At 39.1% G+C, this 24,012-nt stretch overlaps 2 protein-coding genes across 3 annotated transcripts in view; both read left to right on the top strand.

The window, feature by feature from the left end:
• The window catches only part of CSN2 (casein beta), a 35,095-nt gene extending 17,080 nt beyond the window's left edge, over positions 1–18,015 (top strand). For both annotated transcript variants that reach the window (XM_073237501.1, XM_073237500.1), the window contains 5 exons: positions 13,341–13,403; positions 14,176–14,202; positions 15,810–16,319; positions 16,884–16,925; positions 17,664–18,015. In XM_073237501.1, the coding sequence (XP_073093602.1) occupies positions 13,353–13,403; positions 14,176–14,202; positions 15,810–16,319; positions 16,884–16,889 (594 nt within the window). In that variant the 5' untranslated portion in view covers positions 13,341–13,352 and the 3' untranslated portion in view covers positions 16,890–16,925; positions 17,664–18,015. The remainder of the gene's footprint in view (positions 1–13,340; positions 13,404–14,175; positions 14,203–15,809; positions 16,320–16,883; positions 16,926–17,663) is intronic.
• Positions 167–10,725, top strand: LOC140849733 (uncharacterized). Its single transcript, XM_073238078.1, has 3 exons — positions 167–596; positions 5,669–7,219; positions 10,641–10,725. Exons 2-3 carry the CDS (start codon positions 5,730–5,732, stop codon positions 10,723–10,725), a joined length of 1,575 nt encoding a protein of 524 aa, XP_073094179.1. The 5' UTR covers positions 167–596; positions 5,669–5,729.
• Positions 18,016–24,012: the final 5,997 nt, after the last annotated feature.

Below are 24,012 nucleotides of genomic sequence, written 5' to 3' on the forward strand. Positions count from 1 at the left end.
TTTATTAAAATATTTATTACATTTCATAACAACTAGACTTTCATATTTGTTTTCCCGTGAAGGATTTGCTCTTCTTAGGGACAAGAATTATACCTTTTTATTTATTGTTGCATTCTGGCAAAACAAATACATTTAATTTAGAAATATTTCACACCTTATTGTTGGCAGCCGTGCTCAGAAAATAGCGCCCCATGCAGGGCAGCCGGAAGGCCCCGAACTTCCTAATGACAAATCATCCCACACCACTAAACTACATGCTAATTGCGCCTTGGCATAAGGACCAATGAGACCCACCAAATGGTTATGCTAATAAGGCATATGGAGCCGCACCAACCAGGTCAGAGCATGAGAACTATATAAGCAAGCCTCTCCTTCCCCTCTGGGTCCTGCCCAACTCATTTGTTTCACAAAGAGCTGAAGAATAAAGCTTTCTGCAGAAGAATCCTGCTGTTGTTGCGTGCTGTTCTTGCCGGCGAGGACAGGGCACGCGACAAGTGGTGCCGAATCCCGGGAACCAGAACATCACCGGCACAGGGAGGACCCTTCAGACATCTGGAGAGGATTCAGAACTGCAGGTCAGAAGAAAGCCCGGAGGGGTAAGTTCCGAGAGGCCCCTGCTTTTTAGGATAATGGTTGATGGTTCTCTGTAAATAAGGAGGCACCATGGGGAATGCACCGTCATTAGTCACGGCGCTGCAGACAGCTCTCAAAGAGCGAAACTTGAAGGTCTCCAGCAAAGTCTTAGGATCTTTTGTGAAGGAGATAGACCGTGTGGCCCCCTGGTTCATTTGTTCAGGGTCCCTCTCAATCCCGAGCTGGGACAAACTGGGGAAAGATCTTGATAGAGAGGAGGAGGAGGGTAGCCTGAGGGGAGGCACCAGGCCCCTCTGGAAACTGATTAGAGCTTGTCTGCAAGATGAGAGATGTGAAAAGGTAATAAAAGAAGGTCAGAGAGCATTGACAGATATCCAAGAGAGCATGTCAGAAACGGAACGGGAAACAGAGAGCGCGCGCGGCCGAAAAAAGGCCACAAAAACGAAGGTAAAGAAACCTCAGAGTGAGGGAGAAAGCCCACCTAGGGCAAAAGCGAAAGAGCCCCGAGAAGCGAGTGACAATCGCCTCGGAGAAAATAGTAAATACCCCTGGAAAGAGTTGAGGGACCTCCAACTCTCCAATAGGGAATCTGAGGAGGAATTAACGTCCGCAGAGGAAGGGGAAGAAAATAAAACCGCAGAGTGTAGAAGTAAGGGAACCAGCAAAGTTGAAAAGCGGACCAAGGAAAAAATGAAAGCAGGGTGTCCCCCGACGCCCTTTGCCCCGCCACCTTACGTGAGTGGCGCACTCTCCTTTTGCCACCCAGATACTCTTCAGGCAATTAGACAAATGTTTCCTGTATTTGAGGATAACGGTGTACGCTCTCACCAGCCCCTGAGCCATAAACAAGTTAAGGAGTTAGCAGAATCCGTTCGGGCTTATGGAGTCAGTGCTAACTATACCATAGCACAAGTTGAGAGATTAACAGAGACAGCCATGACACCCGCAGACTGGCAATATGTAACTAAGGCATGCCTTTCTAGTATGGGGCAATACATAGAATGGAAGGCATTGTGGCATGATATCAGCATGACCCAGGCACGCGCAAACGCGGCCGAAGGACAGCCTGCATGGTCATATGATATGCTGACGGGCCAAGGACAGTGGGTAGCTGACCAGACCGCCTTCCCCTTACAGGTATACGCACAAATAAACACGTGCGCCGCCAAGGCATGGAAAGCCCTCACCAACAAAGGAGAAGTATCAGGCAATTTGACAAAAATTATTCAGGGGCTGAGCGAGCCATTTTCTGACTTTGTCGCTCGTATGATAGAGGCCGCAGGCAGAATATTTGGAGATCAGGAACAAGCAATGCCCCTAGTGGAGCAATTAGTATTTGAACAATGTACCAAGGAATGCAGACAGGCGATAACACCCTGGAAACAAAAAGGGATACATGCCTGGTTGAAAGCCTGTAGAGAAATAGGAGGGCCACTCACCAATGCGGGCCTAGCCGCGGCCATATTACAGAGCCACAAACAAGCCAGGATCACTAACAGAAGTATCAAATGCTTTCAATGCGGGAAATTAGGACATATAAAGAGAGAGTGTAGGAGCCCAGCTTCAGAACAAACAACCCAAAAGACCCCTGAATTGTGCCCTAAGTGTAAGAAAGGCAGGCATTGGGCTAATGAGTGCCGGTCTATTAAAGATATAGAAGGGAAACCCTTAGAGTTGCCAAAAAACGCCCAGAGGGGCCCCCTTTACCAGGGCCCGCAAATATATGGGGCAACCAGCACGCAAGTGTCATTCGGGAACAACCAGGCCCCCCAAGGAGAGCCACTTCAGGTTCCGCGGGATTGGACATCCGTGCCACCACCAGAATAGTGTTGACTCCACAGATGGGAGTTCAGCCTATCCCTTCAGACTTTAAAGGCCCCCTACCACCAAATACCATTGGGTTACTCCTAGGGCGCTCTTCTGCTGCATTGAAAGGCCTGGTAGTTCATCCCGGAGTCATAGATCAAGATTATGAAGGACAGGTAAAAATCATGTGTTCGGCTCCCAGAGGAATCTATCCTATATCCCCGGGAGACCGCATAGCCCAGCTCTTAGTTTTACCTAGTCTCCACGCCAATTATCCTGCTACCAACACGGAGAGGGGAGAAAGGGGCTTCGGCTCCTCTGACTGGGATTCAGCCTTCATAGTATTAGATTTAGCAGACAGACCAAAATTAACTCTTCAAATAGAGGGAAAGAGCTTTGAGGGAATCCTAGACACTGGAGCAGATAAAAGTATTATCTCTGCAACCTGGTGGCCCTCCAAGTGGCCTGTGACCCAATCCTCACATTCATTACAAGGTTTAGGATATGAGTCAAGCCCTTCAATTAGTGCCAAACCATTGAAATGGCGAGCCCCTGAAGGACAAGAGGGTACAGTCACCCCTTATGTACTCCCTCTACCGGTCAATTTATGGGGGAGGGATGTCATGAGAGACTTAGGCCTCAAACTCATTAATGAATACTCCACCCCCGCCCAAGGCATGATGATGGACATGGGATACATCCCTGGCAAGGGGCTGGGGAAACACCAACAGGGACACATAGAGCCCATCCTGCCCAAAGTAAAGAATGACCGTCACGGCCTGGGTTTTTCATAGGGGCCATTGAAGATGCCATGCCCATACCTTGGCTCACAGAGGAGGCCGTATGGGTTCCTCAGTGGCCCCTATCCTCTGAAAAATTAGAAGCAGCTCATTGCTTAGTGCAAGAGCAGCTCCAAGTGGGACACCTAGAACCCTCTGTGTCCCCATGGAACACACCCATATTTGTAATCAGGAAAAGGTCAGGATCATGGAGGTTGCTTCATGATCTGAGAGCAGTAAATGCTCAAATGAGAATGCTTGGACCCGTACAACGGGGACTGCCACTCCTCTCTGCCTTACCCAAAGAATGGAAAGTGCTCATAATAGATATTAAAGATTGTTTCTTTTCTATACCTCTAAGCTCCAAGGACAGGGAAAGATTTGCTTTTACTTTGCCAGCTATTAACCATGAACAACCCGATGCCAGATTTCAGTGGAAGGTCCTCCCTCAAGGAATGGCAAATAGCCCCACCATATGTCAACTGTACGTTCAGCGAGCGCTAGACCCAATTCGTAAGACCTATCCCACGCTAAAGATCATCCATTACATGGATGACATCCTTCTTTGCTCCCCACAACCAGCGGAAATAGAAGAAGCATATATAGATCTCACTAGGTCCCTAGAAAATTGGAGACTGAATATAGCAAGCGAGAAGGTCCAAAAATCTAGTGTTAGCAAATTCCTAGGAGCAACCATTTACACAGATGTAATTTGCCCCCAAAAGCTTGAGATAAGACATAATCAATTGCGAAATTTGAATGACTTCCAAAAACTCCTAGGGGATATTAATTGGTTGCGCCCATACTTAAAGATACCCACCACTGAATTGACTCCACTATTTAAAACCCTAGAAGGAGACCCACAACTAACGTCACCGCGCTCCCTCACACCTGAGGCATTACAAGCCATTCGCAAAGTAGAACAGGCTTTGATGACAGCACAATTAAATAGAGTGCAATCGAATGAACCCTTTGAGTTGTGTGTCCTTCCCACCCCAGAGCTGCCAACAGCAGTCTTATGGCAGCACGGCCCACTGATCTGGATTCATCCCCAAGCCTCTCAGGCTAGGACAATAGAGTACTATCCAGCAGCCGTGGCCAAACTTGCTTTGAGAGGAGTAAAAACCTCCATGACACATTTCGGAGAGGCTCCAGCTAAAATTATAACCCCTTACAGCGTAGAACAGATACAAGTATTATGTGCTATGAACGATGATTGGGCCATACTTGCTTACAGTTTCTCAGGAACCTTTGATAATCATTTCCCTAAACATCCCCTCATCAACTTCGCCAAAAATCATCTCCTAGTATTTCCTCGGGTCACTAGCCTAACCCCGCTGCCTCATGGAAAAACAGTTTACACGGACGGGTCTAAGACAGGCACAGGTGCCTATGTCCATGATGGCAAAGTTGTGACAAAAGGCTACACGCCTGACACTCCACAAATAGTGGAATGTCGCATAGTCTTAGAGGTCCTACAAATCTTTCCTGAACCTTTAAATATTGTGTCTGACTCCTGTTATGTAGTTAATGCAGTCAAATCTCTAGAAGTGGCCGGGCTAATCAAAGCGTCCAGCCCAGTAGCCACTTTGTTCAAACAGATACAATCAGCACTACTTCATAGGCAATCTCCTTTGTATATAACTCATATCAGAGCACATTCAGGCCTTCCCGGGCCTATGACCCAAGGCAACCACCTGGCAGACCTCGCAACCAGAAATATAGCTTTTCCCCTGCTAGACCCTATCACCACAGCTTCAAAATTCCATACACAATTTCATGTCACTGCCGAAACACTGCGCAAGCGGTTTAGCATAACCAGGGCCGAAGCTAGGAACATTGTCCTTAGCTGCCAACATTGCTGCAGCTTCCTTCCCACACCTCATGTTGGGATCAACCCCAGAGGTATTAGGCCTTTACAAGTTTGGCAAATGGATGTGACGCATATTTCGTCTTTTGGGAAACTGAAATATGTGCATGTATCCGTGGATACTTGTTCAGGAGTCATCTTTGCCTCCCCATTGTCAGGAGAGAAAGCTTCCCATGTCATCCAGCACTGCCTTGAAGCTTGGAGCGCATGGGGGTTACCACAGATTCTGAAAACAGACAATGGCCCAGCCTATACCTCTACAAAATTTGCTCAATTTTGTCATCACATGGGGATAAAACATATCACTGGCCTTCCCTACAACCCACAGGGTCAAGGGATTGTGGAACGCGCGAACCGCACGCTCAAATCCTATTTACTTAAACAAAAAGGGGGAATTGAAGATATACCCCCCACACCAAAAACTGCCATAGCCCTAGCACTTTTCACTATAAATTTTTTGAATCTGGATGCTCAAAGCCATACAGCAGCGGATCGCCATAATCAGTGGCCAAAAGACCCACAAGAACTAGTAAAATGGAAGGACGTGTTATCTAACCAATGGAAGGGCCCGGATCCAATCATAATCAGATCCAGGGGAGCTGTGTGTGTTTTCCCCCAGGGTGAAGAAAATCCCTTCTGGATCCCGGAGCGCCTAACGAGGAAAGTCCTAAACAAAGGAGATGACTTCGCTGTACCTCCTGACCCTGCTCCTGACACTGGAGACCCCGACTCAGGGAGTATTGAGATGGGGAATCCTGTCTGCCTTTCCTAAGCCTATGCCTGTCCGTTTCAATGCAGCCGTTTTTCCGCGCTTTTTCACTACCAATACTAGTATGAACTTGCCCTACTTAGTTAAAGACACCCTAGTAGCTCCCCTGGGAGAAAACCGATCCTTCGTAACTAATGGGTCATTATGCTTCACCACTCAGAATCTAGCTGGCTGTATCTCCCTGAAACGGAGGAAATACGGATGGTTCAGTGACATAATTCTAGAGGCCAGTAGCCTCCCCGTTATGTCAGCTAAATTTGAAGGGCCTAATAAGGAAGGGAGCCCGTCCTATAAGAACATGACTATCCACCAGATGGTTCTCTGGATCAATGGCACATTTGTACACTCTCCCAGGAACAATTCCACCGAAAGGCCTCGTCAACCCAAATATGCCTCCCATTGTGTGGGCGACTATGAGGGAGAGCTGTGGCCCTGGACTGACTGTCAGTCAACTGTAGTAACGTGGGCAACTGAGAGGCAGGAGTTTACCATCTCCCCAGATATGGAGGGACGGCCAGCCAATGAGGCTTGGTGGCCAGTAAAGGTGCTCGAAGGCGAGTTTCGTCAGCAGCTGAGCATGAACCCCTTCCATAAATGGATGCTGTGTGGAGTCAATGGCTCGTGTACCGACCTCTCCCCCTTTTCCGCCCTCCAGGGTGGGGGAATCGGTGTAAAAAATATCACCTTTTGGTGCGAGAATAACCACATGCGCGCACACTGGAACATGATCATGACCCATAACAACGAGAACTACACGTGTTCAGCAAAATCAGGTCCAGAGTCACCTAATTCCCTTTTTCCACCTTCTCCAGTATGCGTATACCCCCCATTTCTGTTTATCTTATCCAATAGTAGCTTTGACTCCTGCTCCAATGAAACCTGCTTTCTGTCTCAGTGTTGGGATGCGCGTAACTTTACCAATGCTTTGGTAGTCCGCATCCCCCGTTGGGTCCCTGTTCCCGTAGACGCCCCTAACACCATGACTCTGTTTCGAGAAAGGCGCGATTTCGGTGTTACAGCCGCCATAGTGCTCCTGATCTCCGCGACCGCGGTCGCAGCCACCGCCGCTGGTATAGCTTTAGACACCTCCATCAAATCGGCTACAGAGCTCAATAACCTTGCAGCCTCAGTAGCTTCTGCCCTGGACCAACAGTCCACACTTGATGGCAAACTGAAAGGAGGAATAATGATCCTCAATCAACGCATAGATCTCGTGGAGGAACAAATGGAGGTGCTCTGGCAAATGGCCCAATTGGGATGTGAGCGGAAATATCGTGCCCTCTGCATCACTAGCATTCAATATAAAAATTTTACACGGGCAGCTAATCTGTCACGAGACCTGTCCCAGTATCTTTCAGGAAACTGGTCCCAAGACTTCGATGGGACACTAGAAGAGCTGCGGCGAGAAATTATCCACATCAACTCCACCCGTCTAGATATCTCCGTAGCGGAAGGACTCTCTTCCTGGTTCCTCAGAGCTCTCTCCCACGTCAAGGAGTGGGCGGGCATGGCTGGGATGGGCGTGTTCCTGCTTGGAGGTCTCATGCTCTTACTCTGGTTGTTATGCAGACTCCGCAACCAACATAAGCAGGACAAGGTGATCCTTGCTCAAGCCCTAATGGCGATAGACGTTGGCGCCTCTCCCCAAGTGTGGCTCAACATGCTTAAGAAGGAAGCTCGGCTTTAGCTTGAGGTAGCTCTTGCACCCTGAGCCCATGTGGCACTGCACCAGGCCCGAGTACCTCAATGCTTAATCACAGCTTTCTTTAAGAAGCTCATGGTGCAAGAGGGTTGAGAAAAAGGGTCCAAACCCTTTGTACCAAGCGGTCCCAACGCCAGCCAGAGGATGCGAGGCAAAGCACTGCAAGAGGTCTTGGACCCCTCTGAGAGGCATGCCTGACTGCATAGGGGTAGATGCCCAGAACCCCTCTCCAAAAAGGGGGCATCAGGAAGTATGATGGAGGTCAGGCCTCTGTCTCCGCCTCTGCTGGCAAGTTCCGCCTTGAGCTTCTGTTAGACAAAAAAGGGGGAGATGTTGGCAGCCGTGCTCAGAAAATAGCGCCCCATGCAGGGCAGCCGGAAGGCCCCGAACTTCCTAATGACAAATCATCCCACACCACTAAACTACATGCTAATTGCGCCTTGGCATAAGGACCAATGAGACCCACCAAATGGTTATGCTAATAAGGCATATGGAGCCGCACCAACCAGGTCAGAGCATGAGAACTATATAAGCAAGCCTCTCCTTCCCCTCTGGGTCCTGCCCAACTCATTTGTTTCACAAAGAGCTGAAGAATAAAGCTTTCTGCAGAAGAATCCTGCTGTTGTTGCGTGCTGTTCTTGCCGGCGAGGACAGGGCACGCGACACCTTATCTTCACAACTTTCATGTCCACGGATCTTCAGCACACTGTATGCATGACTATCATCATCTAGAAATTCTCTTCGTTCTAATGGGAAATTCTCTTCTGATAAAAAGCTCTAATTTATATTTATTGAGAATGTTCGCTTTCATCGGGCCTGGTCTTTACCATTTATCATACCTCTAGTCAGCCCTTTTTAGTGTTCAGGTTTGACTCAAATACTCCTCATTCAACCCTCCTCCACCCCAAAAGCTCTCTCTACCCATTGATAATATACTGGAACCATCTTGCCATACATGGGAAGGAAAACAATCTGTTCCTAGTTCCATCTAGATATTACTTACTGCTGTGGATCCTTTTATTCACCTTTATTTTCATGTTAAACAAAAATTTCCCCTCTTAAAATATCCCCAAACCATAGCTACTTACCTCACTGTTACCTGAGAAACACATCCCCCACCTCAATGAAAAATTAAGATAATTTTATGTCAACTTCTCTACCCTGTATTACACGGTATGTATCATTTTTACTCATCTTCTTTTCTCCTGTCTCAGGAAAGCTGGTACAGTTTGTGTAGGTCTACTTCTTTTGGCTGAGACCCCGATCCTACTGGAATATCTTCTATCAATTTATTCCCATCTTTCTGGTGTATTTAGGCTCTTTCTCCCCATTGGCTTCTTTCTCTTAAGCTACAAATCTGTCTCCTAAAAATACCTTCCTGTGATTCTGGTTGCCCCTATAGGCACAGATACCATTCCATAGGTCTCCTTACCTCCTCTTGTAAAATCTCAGAAAAGTAGTGCTGCTTTTAATTTCTCACACATTACTTGCATCTTAAGTACTTGGAATGTATCTCAATTGATACAGTGTTAATGACTCCCTTTGTCCAAAAATCTCTTCCCTGCTCCCGCCTCATTCCACGTCTGTGTAGCATTTCCACTCGACTCCATTTGTTTTTTCTGGCTATTTCCTCCCGTGGCTTCCAGACCTTCTACTCTCATCTCCTTGATACTCTGTGTTTTCCCTATTTCCTTTGCTCTACCAGTCCCTGAATAACAGAAGATACTCAAGATCTATTCTTAGACCATTTCTCTTCTCACTTGCTTCTCTTTCCCTAGGGAAGTTCATTTATTCCTTCATCTGTAAAAAAAAAATAATAATCTCTACAATTGTACTTATGACTTCTTTGAAGCATCACAAAGCCTTCTGGACACCTTCCAAGTTACCACATACAAATTTAACACAGTATCCCTTTTCTAATTTATGCTTGGTTTCTTAACTTGGTTTATAACATGGCTAACTTTTCAATCACTCAGGCATATCCAGTTCATTAATTTCCTTGGTATCTCACATTTCTCATTTTAATGACAAGTTTGTTTTTCTGTTGCCTAAAATACCCAGCACCATTTGCTAGTAGAGGCCATCATAATGTTGGACTCAGACTACTATAATAATCTGATATAACAACCTCTCTTAATAAGTTACCTGAGGTATTGTCATAGAGTCATAAAATCCAAGGAACTTCGCAATCCTTCCTTCTTTCACATTTCTCATATTTTCCCTTATATCCAGTGAATTCTTTCACACTGCCTAATTACAATTCAAAGGCCTCTGTGATCTGACTCCACAGAACCCCTGCAATCTTAATTTATACTCTATACACTTTATATATCCTAAAATACAGAATTCATCAAACCTGGTATTTTGCTCTTTAAGCTCCTGTATTTCCTTCAGCCAAATGCTTTATTCCCATTTAATCATTTCTCAAAATTCTACTCAGTCTTTTAAGTTGCAACTGAAATAACAGTTCCTTAATGACCACCCTACTGGTGGCCCAGAATCAAGCACCCAGTGCCTCATTTTCCCAATCTAGGAATAAATAAATTCTAATTAAAATCAAAAGCACATTGACAGCTAAATTTTATAACTAATCTCAGTGGGTTAAAATATGGGCACTGCCTATGATAATGGAAACACAGATAGTTGGACAAATCTGGTTTTAAATGGTATCTTCACCATTAGCAAATTTTTCTCATGAAATATTTTTAATTCAGAAATTCAGTTTAAATATCTGGGATTGAAGATTATGTGTAAAGGGTTTTTCATGGCACAAATATTATTTTTACACACAATTATAGAAGGACAGCAAAACTATTTAGCATATTTTGATCAAAAGTATCAGCATTTCTTTTATATGATTTGAGTACCAAGGCAAATTACTCATCGTTGTGATGTCTTAATTTCTTCAATCAAATTATGGAGAGGTGGCTATCTGATTATGTTTTTGTGAAGATAATGTCAGTAAAGTACAGAGTGCCTAATATATAACAGTTAGTATTAAGTAAAAAAAAAAGAAAAAGTGGTAATAAGTGATTATAATTATGCCTGCAATAGAAAAAGGCAATCAATATTTATCAGGTAAATAAGTCTCTATGACATTAAGCAAAACTTTTATTACAGATTTAACAAGGACTTTAATTATACCAGGCATTCAGATTCCTTTTCTGAGATGTTTCACTATGGAGGAAAGTTCATTGCCTTGTGAATGATTAATTTTTTCCAAATCAAGGGGTCTGGGAGCTTAGTGGTCTGCTTTTTGTGACTAAGCAATCATCATGGATTTATCTTGTCAGTTTCTCCTCTGTGGCATAAAATACTAACAACTGCTCAGGTTGGCACGGAACTGTGGCTTTTGTGAGGGTCCTTTGTGTCTCTGGTGCTCACACAAAATTCCCCCACAACTGAGATCTCGAGGACACACCAAATGCTAAAGAGAGCATAATAACTTGGGGACTTGGCCACAGTCTCACTGTCCTATAGTCATTGCCTTTAGTTATTAGACAATTTCATTCCCTTCATTCCCTGGACACATTTCCTTTATCAGCTTGTGAATTGCTCCCTTGTTCAAATGCTCCCCAGAATTTCTGGGGACAGATAGTAGGCAGAAATCATTTTCTAATCATGTGAACTTCTTGGAATTGAAGCTCACAATTGATTTTATTTCAAACCACAAAATTAGCATGCCACTAAATACAGTATATAACAGCCACAAAAGTAGACAGTCATTCACTTAACTCCTCCTTCACTTCTTGTCCTCCACGAAAAAAGGTAAGACTTTCAGATATAAATTCAATATAATCCCACTTCACATTTATGTCAAACTAGGTTGAAATATATAAAGAAAACAATTGCTTAAAATATGATATTTGAAATAAGAGTATTTAAAATAGTGCTGATACTATTTTCAACACTTTGGTTAAAAAAACAGTAATATCTATAAAGATTTGGTAAAAATTATACTGACTACATAAGCTTTATGAGTCTAGGAAAATGTAGTAACAGTGATTATTCTTTTTTAATGCAAGGCTAGTTAATAGGCTATATTAAAAGGTCTATTTCCTGAATTTAATGTCTTCCAATCTGTTTAAATATACCACAGCCACTAGAACAAAAATATATTTAAACTCTTGTATGGGAATATGCTTAATTATTGGGAAAGCTTTCTACAACAGGTAGTTTAGAGAGGTAGCACACTGAATCAAGAAATTGCAGTAACTAGGGACATGTACTACTTGAAAAGCTTATAAATAAATTTTTTTAGAAGTAGAATGTATTCATCAAACTTATTTAGAACATCCAATTTCTCTCTTTATCATTTAGTTTATAATATTTCAAAATAATGTTAAAACAAACATACAAAATTCAGAATTAAGTTAAAAAAGAACAAGTGTTTTACTTTGTCAGAAATTCTAGATGGGATAGAGATGATTTGGGAAAAAAGGAAAGAGAAAATTTGAAAGAAAGAGTACCTTAGAATATTAGTCAATATATTGAAGTTCTTTCTTAAAAATTAGTATATAAAATGCTAATTATAAAATAGAGAAAATTCAATGGGATTCTCCCTACACATAATGATCCCTAATAGATTACTGTATTATTTTTTTGAGTCTTGACAATAAAAAATTATTTGGAAACTTATGGAAGTCTCAGGCAGAGTAAAATTAATAAAAATTAATAGCATCAATGAGAAAAATCTAGAAAAATATCTTTCCCTAATAAAGAGAATTATTTTCAGACTTCAAATATTGGAAAGGACATTTTTCACATGAATTAGGGAGTTTTCCATGAAATAGTTTTAATTCAGAAATTTAGCTTAAAAATCTGAGATTGAAGATTGTATGTCAAGGCCTATTGGTGGTCTAAACATTATTTTTTATGAAAAATTATAGAAATACAACAAAACCAAGTAGTTAGTATCTTTTGATCAAAAGTGTTAATTAACGTTCATTTTACGTTGTGTTATTAGAGGAGATAGCCCATAGTTGAGATTGGCATAGAGAAACTGACCCTATGATAAATCAGCAAGAGATCAGAGAGAAAAGAATAAGCATAGTATATAACCTCTAAAGTTATATGACACAAGGGAGAATAGATACCATTAGTTTTGTGGGGATGAGGACTGCATAGTGAGTGTAAATGGAGAAAAACAAACCAATCAGTCCCAGAAAGCACCTGGATATATACAGCAAATAAAGGAAATGCTCAAATGAAAACTTCAGTCTTATTGGAAAGAGGGAGATATAATTAAACCAAATATTCATGAAACTGGTAGTTTAGTAAAGGAAAGATAAAAATAAAATATGATCTTCTTTGTATACATTTTCTTTGATCAGTTCCTCCCAGTAGATTTGAGTCTCCATTAGGGCTGAGACCTTAATATTTTGTTCACTGCTATAATCCTAGCATCTAGATAATGTCTGGCAATAAAAAGTAACAAATAAATACTTTTTTTAAACAAATGATTTGATGAATCATTTTTTTTCTGTAAATACATAAAACTCTTTTTTGTCTTTCAAAAAAATAAAAAACCCATAGTACTATGAATGAAATAAAAAGAGTGAGGTAAGATATGGCTTATAGCTGAAATAATCTGCATGGTTTTTTCAATGAAGTATGAAATTGACATGTAAGAGTAAGGAGCCATGGTAGATTCTGACCTTGGCTATATGATAAAACTTCTATTAGTATTTTTTCCTAAAACACAGGTATTTTTCTTATGCATTTTATTTTGTTTCCTTAAAAGGTAAGTAACCCTACCTAAATAAGAAAATATATTAGATGGACCATTATATTACTACTGCCTCATTTCACCATCCACAGGACTGGAGAGCCATGAAGGTTCTTATCCTTGCCTGCCTGGTGGCTCTTGCTCTTGCAAGGGAGGTAAGAAAATCTCTAAGTAATTAAGATACAGTGGACTATCTGGTTATGCCCATCAACATCATAAGTGTACAAATAAAGCAGAGTTTCAACATATTTTTTTGACTTAGACAATTATTTACATTACTCATTATTTCAACACTGTCCTTCTAGAGGGCCACAAAACTGGGTCAAACCCTTTTATACCACTATGTTACCAGTCCCGAAAGGAAAAGTAAACTAAACAATAGGCAGCAGACAAAATAAGAAGAAAGGAATATGAAAAGAACAGTAATAATGCATGAATATAATCGCATGTATGCCCAACTTGGATAAATATGTCTTATTCTAGTGATGAAATATATATACCTCTTATCAGGCACTGGGCCAAATCCTAACTGTGCCTCTCCAAAGACATCCAGAGGATGCAGTGTCAGGGAATAAACATAATTATAAACATAATTGTAATCAAAATAAAGTGTTGGATATAAATTAACTCCTTTTTTGCTACTTATCAAAAACTGTTCTTCATTCAGGTAAAATAAAAATATACTAATAAAAAGCTACTAAATATTAAAGACATAAAAACAATTACCTTTCAAATCTCTCAAAAGACTTGTAACATGTTTTATTTCTCAAATTTGGGAAAGAGCTCTGCATAATTGAAGTAAAGATTAAATAGGGGAAAAATTTTTGGAAATCTAATTGGCTTTAATAATTCATGAATTGGGCAGCAGGAAAAATGTTTAATAATGAGTTGGCTATGGAAATTAAAATGGCATTTTTTTCTTCACAGAAGGAAGAACTCAAAGTATCTGGTGTGGTAAGATATTTTTATTCACAGAGAAATTTCCAACCATAAAGTAATAACATTATGCAGTGAGGTAGAAGAAGTAGGTTTTTTATTTTTATTTTTATTTTTTTGTTTTTCTTCCTTTATAGAATGCAGAAAGACTCCCAAGCAGTGAGGTTAGACAATGTTCATTCAGTGGCAATTTCCCAAGCTAGGAAGAGTATAATGGGTACTCTTTTTCTATTGTGTCACATTAGGGCTGTTAAGTCAATGCAACTATGTTCTGATGTAAATTTCCACTGTGTATGTTTAATGATACAATAAATGTCTGGAGAATCAGTATTCTGGCACTAAGTTGGCTCACTTCTTGAAATTATGTCACTGAGTCTCCTAATTTTTGAATAAACTATACAGTTCTGTTTTCTGTCTTGAGCTCTTTCTCATACGCTGTTTTGACATTTATCAAATGCCTTTTGTGGATCAGATATTGACTAGGAGCTGGGTTACAGACCGAAAACAGGGATGCCCATGAGAAAGAGCTTGCAATATAGTGAGTGAGCAGACATACAAACGGACACATTTTGTGATTCCTATAGTTTACTTAGTAAATAAAAGAAATTGAGATTTATTGAAGTCCTAAATCTGCCTGGAAGAGACAGGTAAGGTTCTGACCCTTGTAACACTCTTGTTAGCCGGTCATCACCTCTTAGTTAAATGACATATTAAACTTTGTCTCTCCACAAAGGTTATAATATCCTTAGGGGATATCCTTATTTCTTTCACTTCTTTTGAAGCCTAAACACAGAAAGTGAACTAAAAATGATTAAATGAATGCATCAATTGTCATTATAATGTACTATCAATAATATTATTCTTTTAAAATTAGATGTAATATTAGAGATCATTTGTTGTCTTAGGAACAGCATAGTAATAGAAATTAGCACTTAAAATGCCTTTTTTGTTACATGTTCACCAATTTTTTTAAGTCTCTTGACTGCATCCATCTGTCTCTTTTTTATACAACAGGCTTACACAGAATAGTATAACATATAAATTTCAGCAATTCTCCTGAGTTTTTAATGATATTATCAAACAAGATGTCTACATTAACCTATTAAATACCTTCATATTCTGATTTATATTGACAAATAAGAATCATTCATTAGAACTAAACCTAATTTATTTTTATTTTTTTAAGTAATCTATTACACATATCAAGGTAAAACTCTCATATTTAGATGTGCATAGTTTCAAATTTTCCTACATTCAGTTTTTACAGATGATAACTTTTCTTTATATGTGGTTTGTTTTTTAGCAGAAACTTGAAAAGTTCAAACATGAGGAGCAGCAACAAAGAGAAGTAATTTGTAACTCAGGAAAAAGTGAAAGAAGTCTTAAAATCCTAATAATTGATTTCAGTTAGATCTGTGGATTCTTCTATGAGGGAAGTGGGTTAATGAAAAATCCCTCAATGAGACTCATTAGTCCTCACATGACCCAGAATAATTTCTTAACCAAAATAAGTAAAAGATTTTCATTATTCTCTTTCACTCAGTCATGACTGTGCAAAAGAGAGACGGTTAATCCTCATGAATGACTATTATAAGGATTCAAAGATGTTTTTTCCTTCTTTCCAGGATGAACGCCAGGATAAAATCCACCCCTTTCTCCAGCCACAGCCTCTAGTCGATCCTTACACTGAGCCCATCCCTTACACTGTCTTTCCACAAAATGTCCTGCCTCTTGCTCGGCCTGCTATGGTGCTGCCTTTCCTTCAGCCTGAAATAACGGAAGTCCCCAAAACTAAGCAGACCATGTTGCCTAAGCGCAAACTGATGCCCATTCTTGAATCTCCAACAGCGACCTTTACAGAACGCCAAACCCTGAATCCCTTTGCTCTGCCTCTGCTCCAGCCCTTTGTGCACCAGGTCCCCCGGCTTCTTCCTCAGACTCCGCTGATTCCTCCTCAGTCCCTGCCATCCCTTCCTCAGCCCAAAGTCCTGACTTTACCCCAGCAAGTGGTACCCTACCCCCAGAGAGATATGCCTGTCCAGGCCCTTCTGCTGTATCAGGAGCCTCTACTGGACTCCACCCAGGAGTTCTACCCTGTGACTAAACCACTTGCCCCAGTTTCCAACCCCATTTTTGTAAGTCCATATTTACTAATTCTGTTGTTGCTGTTCAGTTACAATGTTGGAAAAACTGAGATCTAGAATGAAAGAATAAATGAATAATGAATCAATCAAAAATGCACATAATTTAGATCAGTGATTCTCAACACTTGCTACACTAGAATAATCTGTAGAACTTTTTTTTTCTCGAAATCTCAAAGTCTAAATCTACTCATAGAGATTCTGATATAATGGTTCTGATTTTCTGTGTAGAAGATACTTAGTATTGGGAACAAATTATTTCAGAGATTCTGATTTAACTGATCTGTTGAGAATTCAGGTAAAGAGGATTAAGGCATTCTAAAGCAGAATTAAATTTGATAATCTGATTGGGTTTAGAATAAAGAAGGTTTATTTTCTACGGTTTTGAAGGTTTTCTTATGCACATCTATTCTCCATGTAATATTTCACACACCTTGTTTTTGGTACACAAAGGCAAACAATTTAGATGCTTATTTCATTACTCACAGAATTCTTAGGGAAGTGTTCTTGCTAAAGAGTGAATTGTATACTTATTTACTTCAAAATTTTTTTTTTAAGGTCTAAAAGGATTTCAGAGTTAATGTCCTCTTCTTACTTTTGGTAAGCTTTGGGAGTTTGGAGATTAAAGTTATCATTTTTATAGTTAGTATCTTTTTACATTTTGTTCTGTGTAAGTCCTAAAGTAACAAATTCCATCAACATACCAATTTACTCATAATTATTGATCTGTTATGGACATCTCAATGGTTGAATATTATTTACTGACTGAAAATTATGTATCTTTGGTATTTCAAATAATTTTAAATTTTAGTTATGTGCCATTGACAGATTTGATTAGTTTACTTTCAAATGCTTATGTCTTAATGCTTGATTATCATCATTTTTAGGAAAAACTGAAAATAGTTTCTTCTTTTATGCAAATGTATTTGAACATTTTTAAATGATTAAGGTACATTCTTACTTATAACTTGAGCTTCATAAATTGCAATTGTTTCCATCTCATTTAAAATTTACATATTACCATTTAATGTGTGAGTCAAACATAATTAATTAGTCCAGGTATCAGGATTAAAAAAGGGAGAGAAGACAGCTCTGAGATTCTTAAATACAGACCCTTTTATGGTGATAATAGACTAGATTTTTCACTAAAACAAAATCCAAGTGAGCTGACATTTGGCCCTAGAGGCACTTTTATATGCCTCCAATGTAGGACCCATCATGGTACATGTGTAATAAAAAATTTTTTATGAATTAGTTACACCAATATTACAAATGGGGAGAGATGAATAGTTACAACATATAAAAGAACTAATTCTCTGTTTGTTCTCTGTTCCACAGAATTGACAGCGACTGGAAATGTGGCATCCTTTCAATCTCTGTATCATGTTACCAAAAATAAATAATCTTTAAAAGAAGAATTTTTAAAGGGAAAAAAATTTTTATATGGAAAAAGTGAAAATTTATTCCTTTACTTATTTATGCATTATCTGGCATTCCTCTTGATTTGAATTCAACTCATTCAACTTTGCATTTTCCAAATTTTCATTCAACTAATATCATAGGAGTTCAATTTTGAGATGGAAATGCCATAAGCATACCAAAAGTATGTATGCAAATAGTTTCTGGAATTGTGCTTATTATTTTTTTTTAAGAAATTATTTCCTAACCAGTCATGTCAATAAATTAATCCTTTAGGCATATTTAAGTTTTCCTGTCTTTATTATAATTTTTAAACATAATTGGCCTTTTTAATGTTAATTTAAGATGTTAAAAATAGTCATGGAAGAATTGAAATTGAATAGAATGTTTTAAATTGGGTATTAAAGGATGTCAAAACATGGAGGAGAAGATAGGGGACCATACACTGTGTTTGCTCTAGAAAGTCTTGGTTTATACCAATTGTACCAGTTAAACTATTATACATGTACATTTCACTCTCAAAAGTACCCAGCATGGATGTTAAAATTTATGGTCACCCTAGATTTAAAAAAAAAGCTTTAAATGTGAAATCTGATTCACAGTTCTACAACATGGTAGCTAAGTGGTGCTGAGAAAGTTACTTAATCTTTCACAGCTTCCATGTCTACGTCTACAAAAGTCAATTCAAAGGCTTTCATTGAAGTTTTAATGTGAGTGGAGCACTGCACAGTACATAGTAAGTGTTCCCTGCTGTTGCATGTTATTGATGCTACTTACACCAAAGCAGAAGAACCAGTATCACTGTCAGAATAAGCGGGATTGCATGGTTTTAGCCAGTAATACCCAAGAAAACAAAACTTGTATGACGCTCTGACAGTCATTGTGTCTGACTGTGGAGTAACTGTTTCACTGAATGACTCATCCCTCTTACCAACTCTTGCACTAGTGCACTCTAGGCCATCCCCATGAGCTTACACAATGACTTGTCTCCAGAAAGTATTTCATCTTTCCTCAAAGTTCTCCTTACCCTCAGGATCAAGCGCAAGCCAAATTTGCGCTACCATATATCTTATCGTTAAAGAAAATATCCCATCTTTAGCAGTGCATCTCCAAGGCCCTCCCAGTTTTTCAGGTTCCTCAGTGGCAACTATCATAGAGGAGGTATCCATAATACTGCTGTTGTCTCATATGCTATTCTCTCATTAACCTGCTCCCATCAAGCTTTTGTCCCTATGGAAATCACTTTTTTCAAGGTTACCAAGAACTTTCACCTTGCAAATCTGTGTTCCTTTTACCTAATCTCTCAGTGCTGTTTGGTAGAGTTGACCATCCCTTCTTTTCTGAAATATACTTCTTTTCACTTGAAATCCTGAACCTGTTAAACCCTTGCTTTTTATATTAACTCAGTAGCCACTTATTTTCAGTCTCCCTTCTGACATTTCTTTTTCCAAACACTTAATGACTCGAGAACCCTAGGAGTTAGCGTTACCCTGGCTGATACTGTTTAATTCCACGCCTTAAATCCATCCACAGACTGAAAGCTTCTAAATGTTTATCTTCTAACTTACTTGTTCCTGAACTCCAAACTCATGCACTCAACTTGTCTTCTTGGCTTCCACACCTGAGTATTTAATTAATATCTCATTTTAATTAATAAACTTGGCATGGCCAAACATAATTCTTCATCTGGATCCAGTCTGACTTGCTCAAATTTAACTGGGCATATTTCAATAGGACAGACAACGAATATAATTGTATGTAGACAATAGACTTATTTGAATAAGTGTTTTCACCAAGAGGATATCTTAATTGCCAGTATTCATACGAGAAGGTGCTCAACATCATTAGCCTTCAGAAAAATGCAATTAAAGCTAGTACATAATATGACACAACAATCAGAATGTCTAAAATGGAAAAAAAAATTGGCAATACCAAGTGTTTGCAAAAACAAACAAACAAACAAATGCTAAGCAATTTATGATGTAAATGTAAACTGGCACAAGCACCTGGGAAGCCTGTGTCAATCTTTGTCAAAAATAGACATCTGCAAATCTTAGGACTGGTGTTTCCACTCTTAGGTACATAGCCAACAGAAACACGTGTATATATGTGCACTAAAAATATACACCAATGTTTTAGGAGCATTAGTCTTAATATCCAAAACTAAAATCAACACTAATGTGAATCGACACTATTTTGGATAATTTGTGGTAAACAGTGGAATATTCTATGTAATTAACATGAATGAGCTACTGCCACACAAAACAGCATGGATACAGTTTATTTAAATAAAATTGAATGATAGTAGCTGGACACAAAGTGTACAACCCCATAAATAGAATCTGTCTTAATCAATAAAAAACTAATTTCTGGTGATATAACTTAGACTAGAGATTACCTGAGAGCAGGCAGAATTTGATAGGACACATGATGTGGCTCTCAGTTGTACTGATATTCTTTCCCTTAACCTGAGTGTTGGTTATTTTGTGATAATTTATTTTAATGTTTGTACTTTTCTATACTCATGCTTGTTGCTCTTTAAAATTTTAAATGTAAGTTACATTTAAAATCATGTGCTTCTTCTCCAGTGTCTTGACCAAGGCTTCTTTTTCCCTATATGTGGGGCCTCAGCAATGCAAAATCACCTCTGTAACTTTTGGACTTGAATGCAATTCTATATTAGGTCGGAGGACCTGGTTTCCTTGGAGTGGCTGGATAATGCATGGTTTCACCCTTACTAGGGTGAAATTTGGAAAATGGGAAGCAGGAGTTGGGAGAGAAGCAAATGAACTCCTACTTCATTTGCAGTAATTCTGTGCAGCCTTTGTTAAGTACATACCTTAAATTTTTGATTACCAAAAGGATTTGGAGGACTCAAAACAGTTTAAACCAGCAGAAAAGAGCTTTATTCCAGGCAAAGGATAGAGTACAGCAACAGCAGGAACAAGATATGCATTCAAAAAGGTGCTAAGATCTCAGGAACAAATTTATCCGTTCCCACTGCTCGGTAGCCTAGAATTTTCTTTATCTTTAGATCTTAAAGCACTAATGGAGGGCATGTAAAGTGCCTCAGCACCAGAAAGCTCAAAACTACTTGCTGGGAGGGTCTCTTACCAAAAAAACTGGTCATATTTTAGCTATATGACAAGTCTTAACCACTGGAAATCACCCCCATTCCCAGATTCTACTGTAACCTGCTACAAACCATATGTAATTATTACTGAACAATCCTGACAGGCATCCTGTCCCAAGCAACTTACAGACATCAGACTTAAGAATATTGTTTATCTTTAGTTATTAAATACCATAGTGTTGCCAAGGATAGGACTCTGGGGATAAACACACAGCCAGTCCAGACCAACTGAAGGTGACCAATGTTATATATAGCCCTTCTGGAGAATTCTTGTGTGTTGATAAAGCATATCTGCTAAATATCCTTCAATGTGCAGTGAGGTGGTTCTTGCATTGCTTTGCATCTTTCCTTACCTCCATTTACTTAGGGTGCATCCTTATCTGTAATTCATAATTGCTTCCAAACACTTCAGGAAAGAATCAACCTAAATGGAAGCTGAAGTTGTAGAAATTTACAAGTATTCATATATACACAAAGAAAATGAACTATAGAATATTATGACAAAGTTGATACTGAACTTGAACACTTCAACATAAAAATATGTTTTTTCTCTTTAAAATTTTTCAATTAACTTTAGGAATTTTTTATTCTTTGAGAGAACCAATCTGAAAACCAATCTAAATATACTACAAAAATATTGAATTTTCTGGATAAAAAAATACAGTGGGTGGACTTTTGCCCTTTCAAACATTATGTTCAAGTCCTACCCCCTGATACCTATGAACATGACCTTACTTGGAAATAGGCAGTTTGTAGATGTAATCAAGTTAAGATAAGGTCATACTGGATTACAGAGAGCTCTAAATCCGAAGATGGTTGTCCTTATAAGAAAAGGGAAACTTGGACACAGACAAATACATAGTGAAATAGCCAGATGAATTTGGAAGAAGTTGGAGTAATGCTGTTACAAATGCAGCCAAAATTAAGGAATGCCAAGGATAGAGGCAAATAAAGATCTCTAGAGGCAGGACCCTACAACACTTTTGATCCGATTTGTAGCCTCCAGACTATGAGAGAATAAATTTCTATTGTTTTAAGCCACCTAGTTTGTAGTACTTCATTTTAGCAGCCCTAGGAAACTAAGAAAATGAGTCATACAGATTGTGGTTATACAATGTTCAAAAATAAGTTGAAAACCTTTGATCAAGTTATTTAAAAAATAGAGAACAAAAAGGTTTTTGCTTTACTGAAATTACTGAAAACAAATCTTGCAAATAGGAAGACATTAAAATTTATTCCCCAAAGGGCGGATTATTTAAAAATGATAAAGTTGAAGTAGTGTACAAGACTTAATGTTGAACTTCTACAATTGCCATTTGGTGTATTTTAACATGTAGGAAAATTTCAATGACTCTTGGATAAAGCATATATTCCAGTCTAGGAGTATAATGATGCCATAATCCTTTATTCAAAGGGAGAGGTATTTGATGGAGCAGAGCCAATTAGCATTCTTCTATTGATATCTGAACACTCAAGGAAGCTGCTATGTAGTCACTTACTCTGGGATTTGGACCTGAATGACCATAAAACCTTGAGATGTAGAGAAGTCATCTTTCCTATCACTTGCAAATTAAGTCAGTCCAAAGAAGAATGATGTCGAAGGGTAAACAAAAGGGTTAATGACCACTTTCACATTCCTAAATTCAACTGTACTTCACCCTTGCAATTTTTAGTTATGTGAACAAATAAATTCCTTTCTTGTCTTTATTAATTTGAGAAAAGGTTTATTTATATCACTTGTCACCATGAGGTTCCTGACAGAATAGAATCAAGTTCCTATGTCAGGGTTCTATGCTAGTGGATCTTTCACTGCTTATGACCATAGAGTTTTTTAGAGGAAGAAGTAAAATTCAAGATTGAGGCTTTAAATTACACAATGAGTGTCTTACATCAGTCTATAACAATACCATAGACTGAATAGCTTAAACAACAAACATGTACTTCTCATAGTTCTGGAGGCTAGAGGTCCAAGTTCAAGATGCCAGAAGATCCTGCATCTGGTGAAGTCTATTTTCCTGGCTTGCAGATAGCCACCTTCTGCTTTATCCTCACATGTCAGAGAAAGAAAGATCATTACTCTTATATCATTTCTTATATTGGCACTAATCTCACACATGAAGGTTCCACCCTCATGACCTAATTTTCCCCAGAGACCCACCTTCAAATATGCCATCACACCAGGCATTAGGGTTTCAATATATGAATTTAGGAGGGACACAAACATTCCATCTCCAGCAATTAAAATGAGACAAACTCACAAAGATGGTGGGTCTCATGTGAAATCTAGGAAAGTGGAATACTAATTATTGTAAAAAGTGAAATATGTTGGAAGGTAAGGAATATTTAGAGAACTCCCAACTCCCAAATGCTCCTGAAGCTCTCATTGTGCCTCTTTTTATGATGCAATCATGGATTCTTTGTTTGCTATAACTAATGGTTACCTCAATTTAATTTCCATTCCTCATTTTTGCTTCACTCTACCTAGGATTCAATCTTGATATGTATGGGCTGGAAGTAAGAATAAAAAGCATAGAAAGTTCTTTCCTTAGTATACAGCAGAGTATGTAGACTATAGTGTCTTAGGAGCTTTAGATAGGGCAAACACAGGGAAGGGGACTGTGTATTTTATATTAAAAAAAACAGACCATATTAAAAAATCAGGGGATTTTACACCTCAACCCACATCTCTGGTTTCTCCTATGAGTTCCAGGATTTCATTGCATTTGATCTGTGTATTTCTGCACGACAACAATGGATTGGGGGGAACAGCAGAAGGGGAAGGCACACATTCCTCAGTTTACTATCAGTATCATTTTTCCCCCAACCATTTTTTTACTCATTTGTTGTCTGTCAGGTTTGGTAAATATAATGAAGAGGGAAACATTATAAAACATCTGTAGATAGACATGCTTAACTCTAATTACCCATCACTTCCCTGTGTTTACAGATAAATCAGAAATGACTATCCTTTAAGTTTTTCCATGAAGAATAGACTTCTATAAAACTCCTAGTTAACTGAGAACTCTAGCGAGAGGTACACAGTAATTGAAACTGCATTTCTGATCTCAGGATGGAATGGAGCCTAGTGTCCCCAAACCAAGACATAACAGGTAAACTCTTGAAGCAAGATGATAA

Source organism: Manis javanica, chromosome 5 (genome assembly GCF_040802235.1).
Source record: "Manis javanica isolate MJ-LG chromosome 5, MJ_LKY, whole genome shotgun sequence".
NCBI classification, from domain to species: domain Eukaryota; kingdom Metazoa; phylum Chordata; class Mammalia; order Pholidota; family Manidae; genus Manis; species Manis javanica.

Excerpts from the sequence above, each read along its gene's own strand:
- LOC140849733 (XM_073238078.1), top strand. The coding sequence starts at position 5,730 with ATGACTTCGCTGTACCTCCTGACCCTGCTCCTGACACTGGAGACCCCG. Across the intron at positions 7,220-10,640 it reads GGGACACTAGAAGAGCTGCG|ATTTAACAAGGACTTTAATT; the intron begins GCGAGAAATTAT and ends CTTTTATTACAG.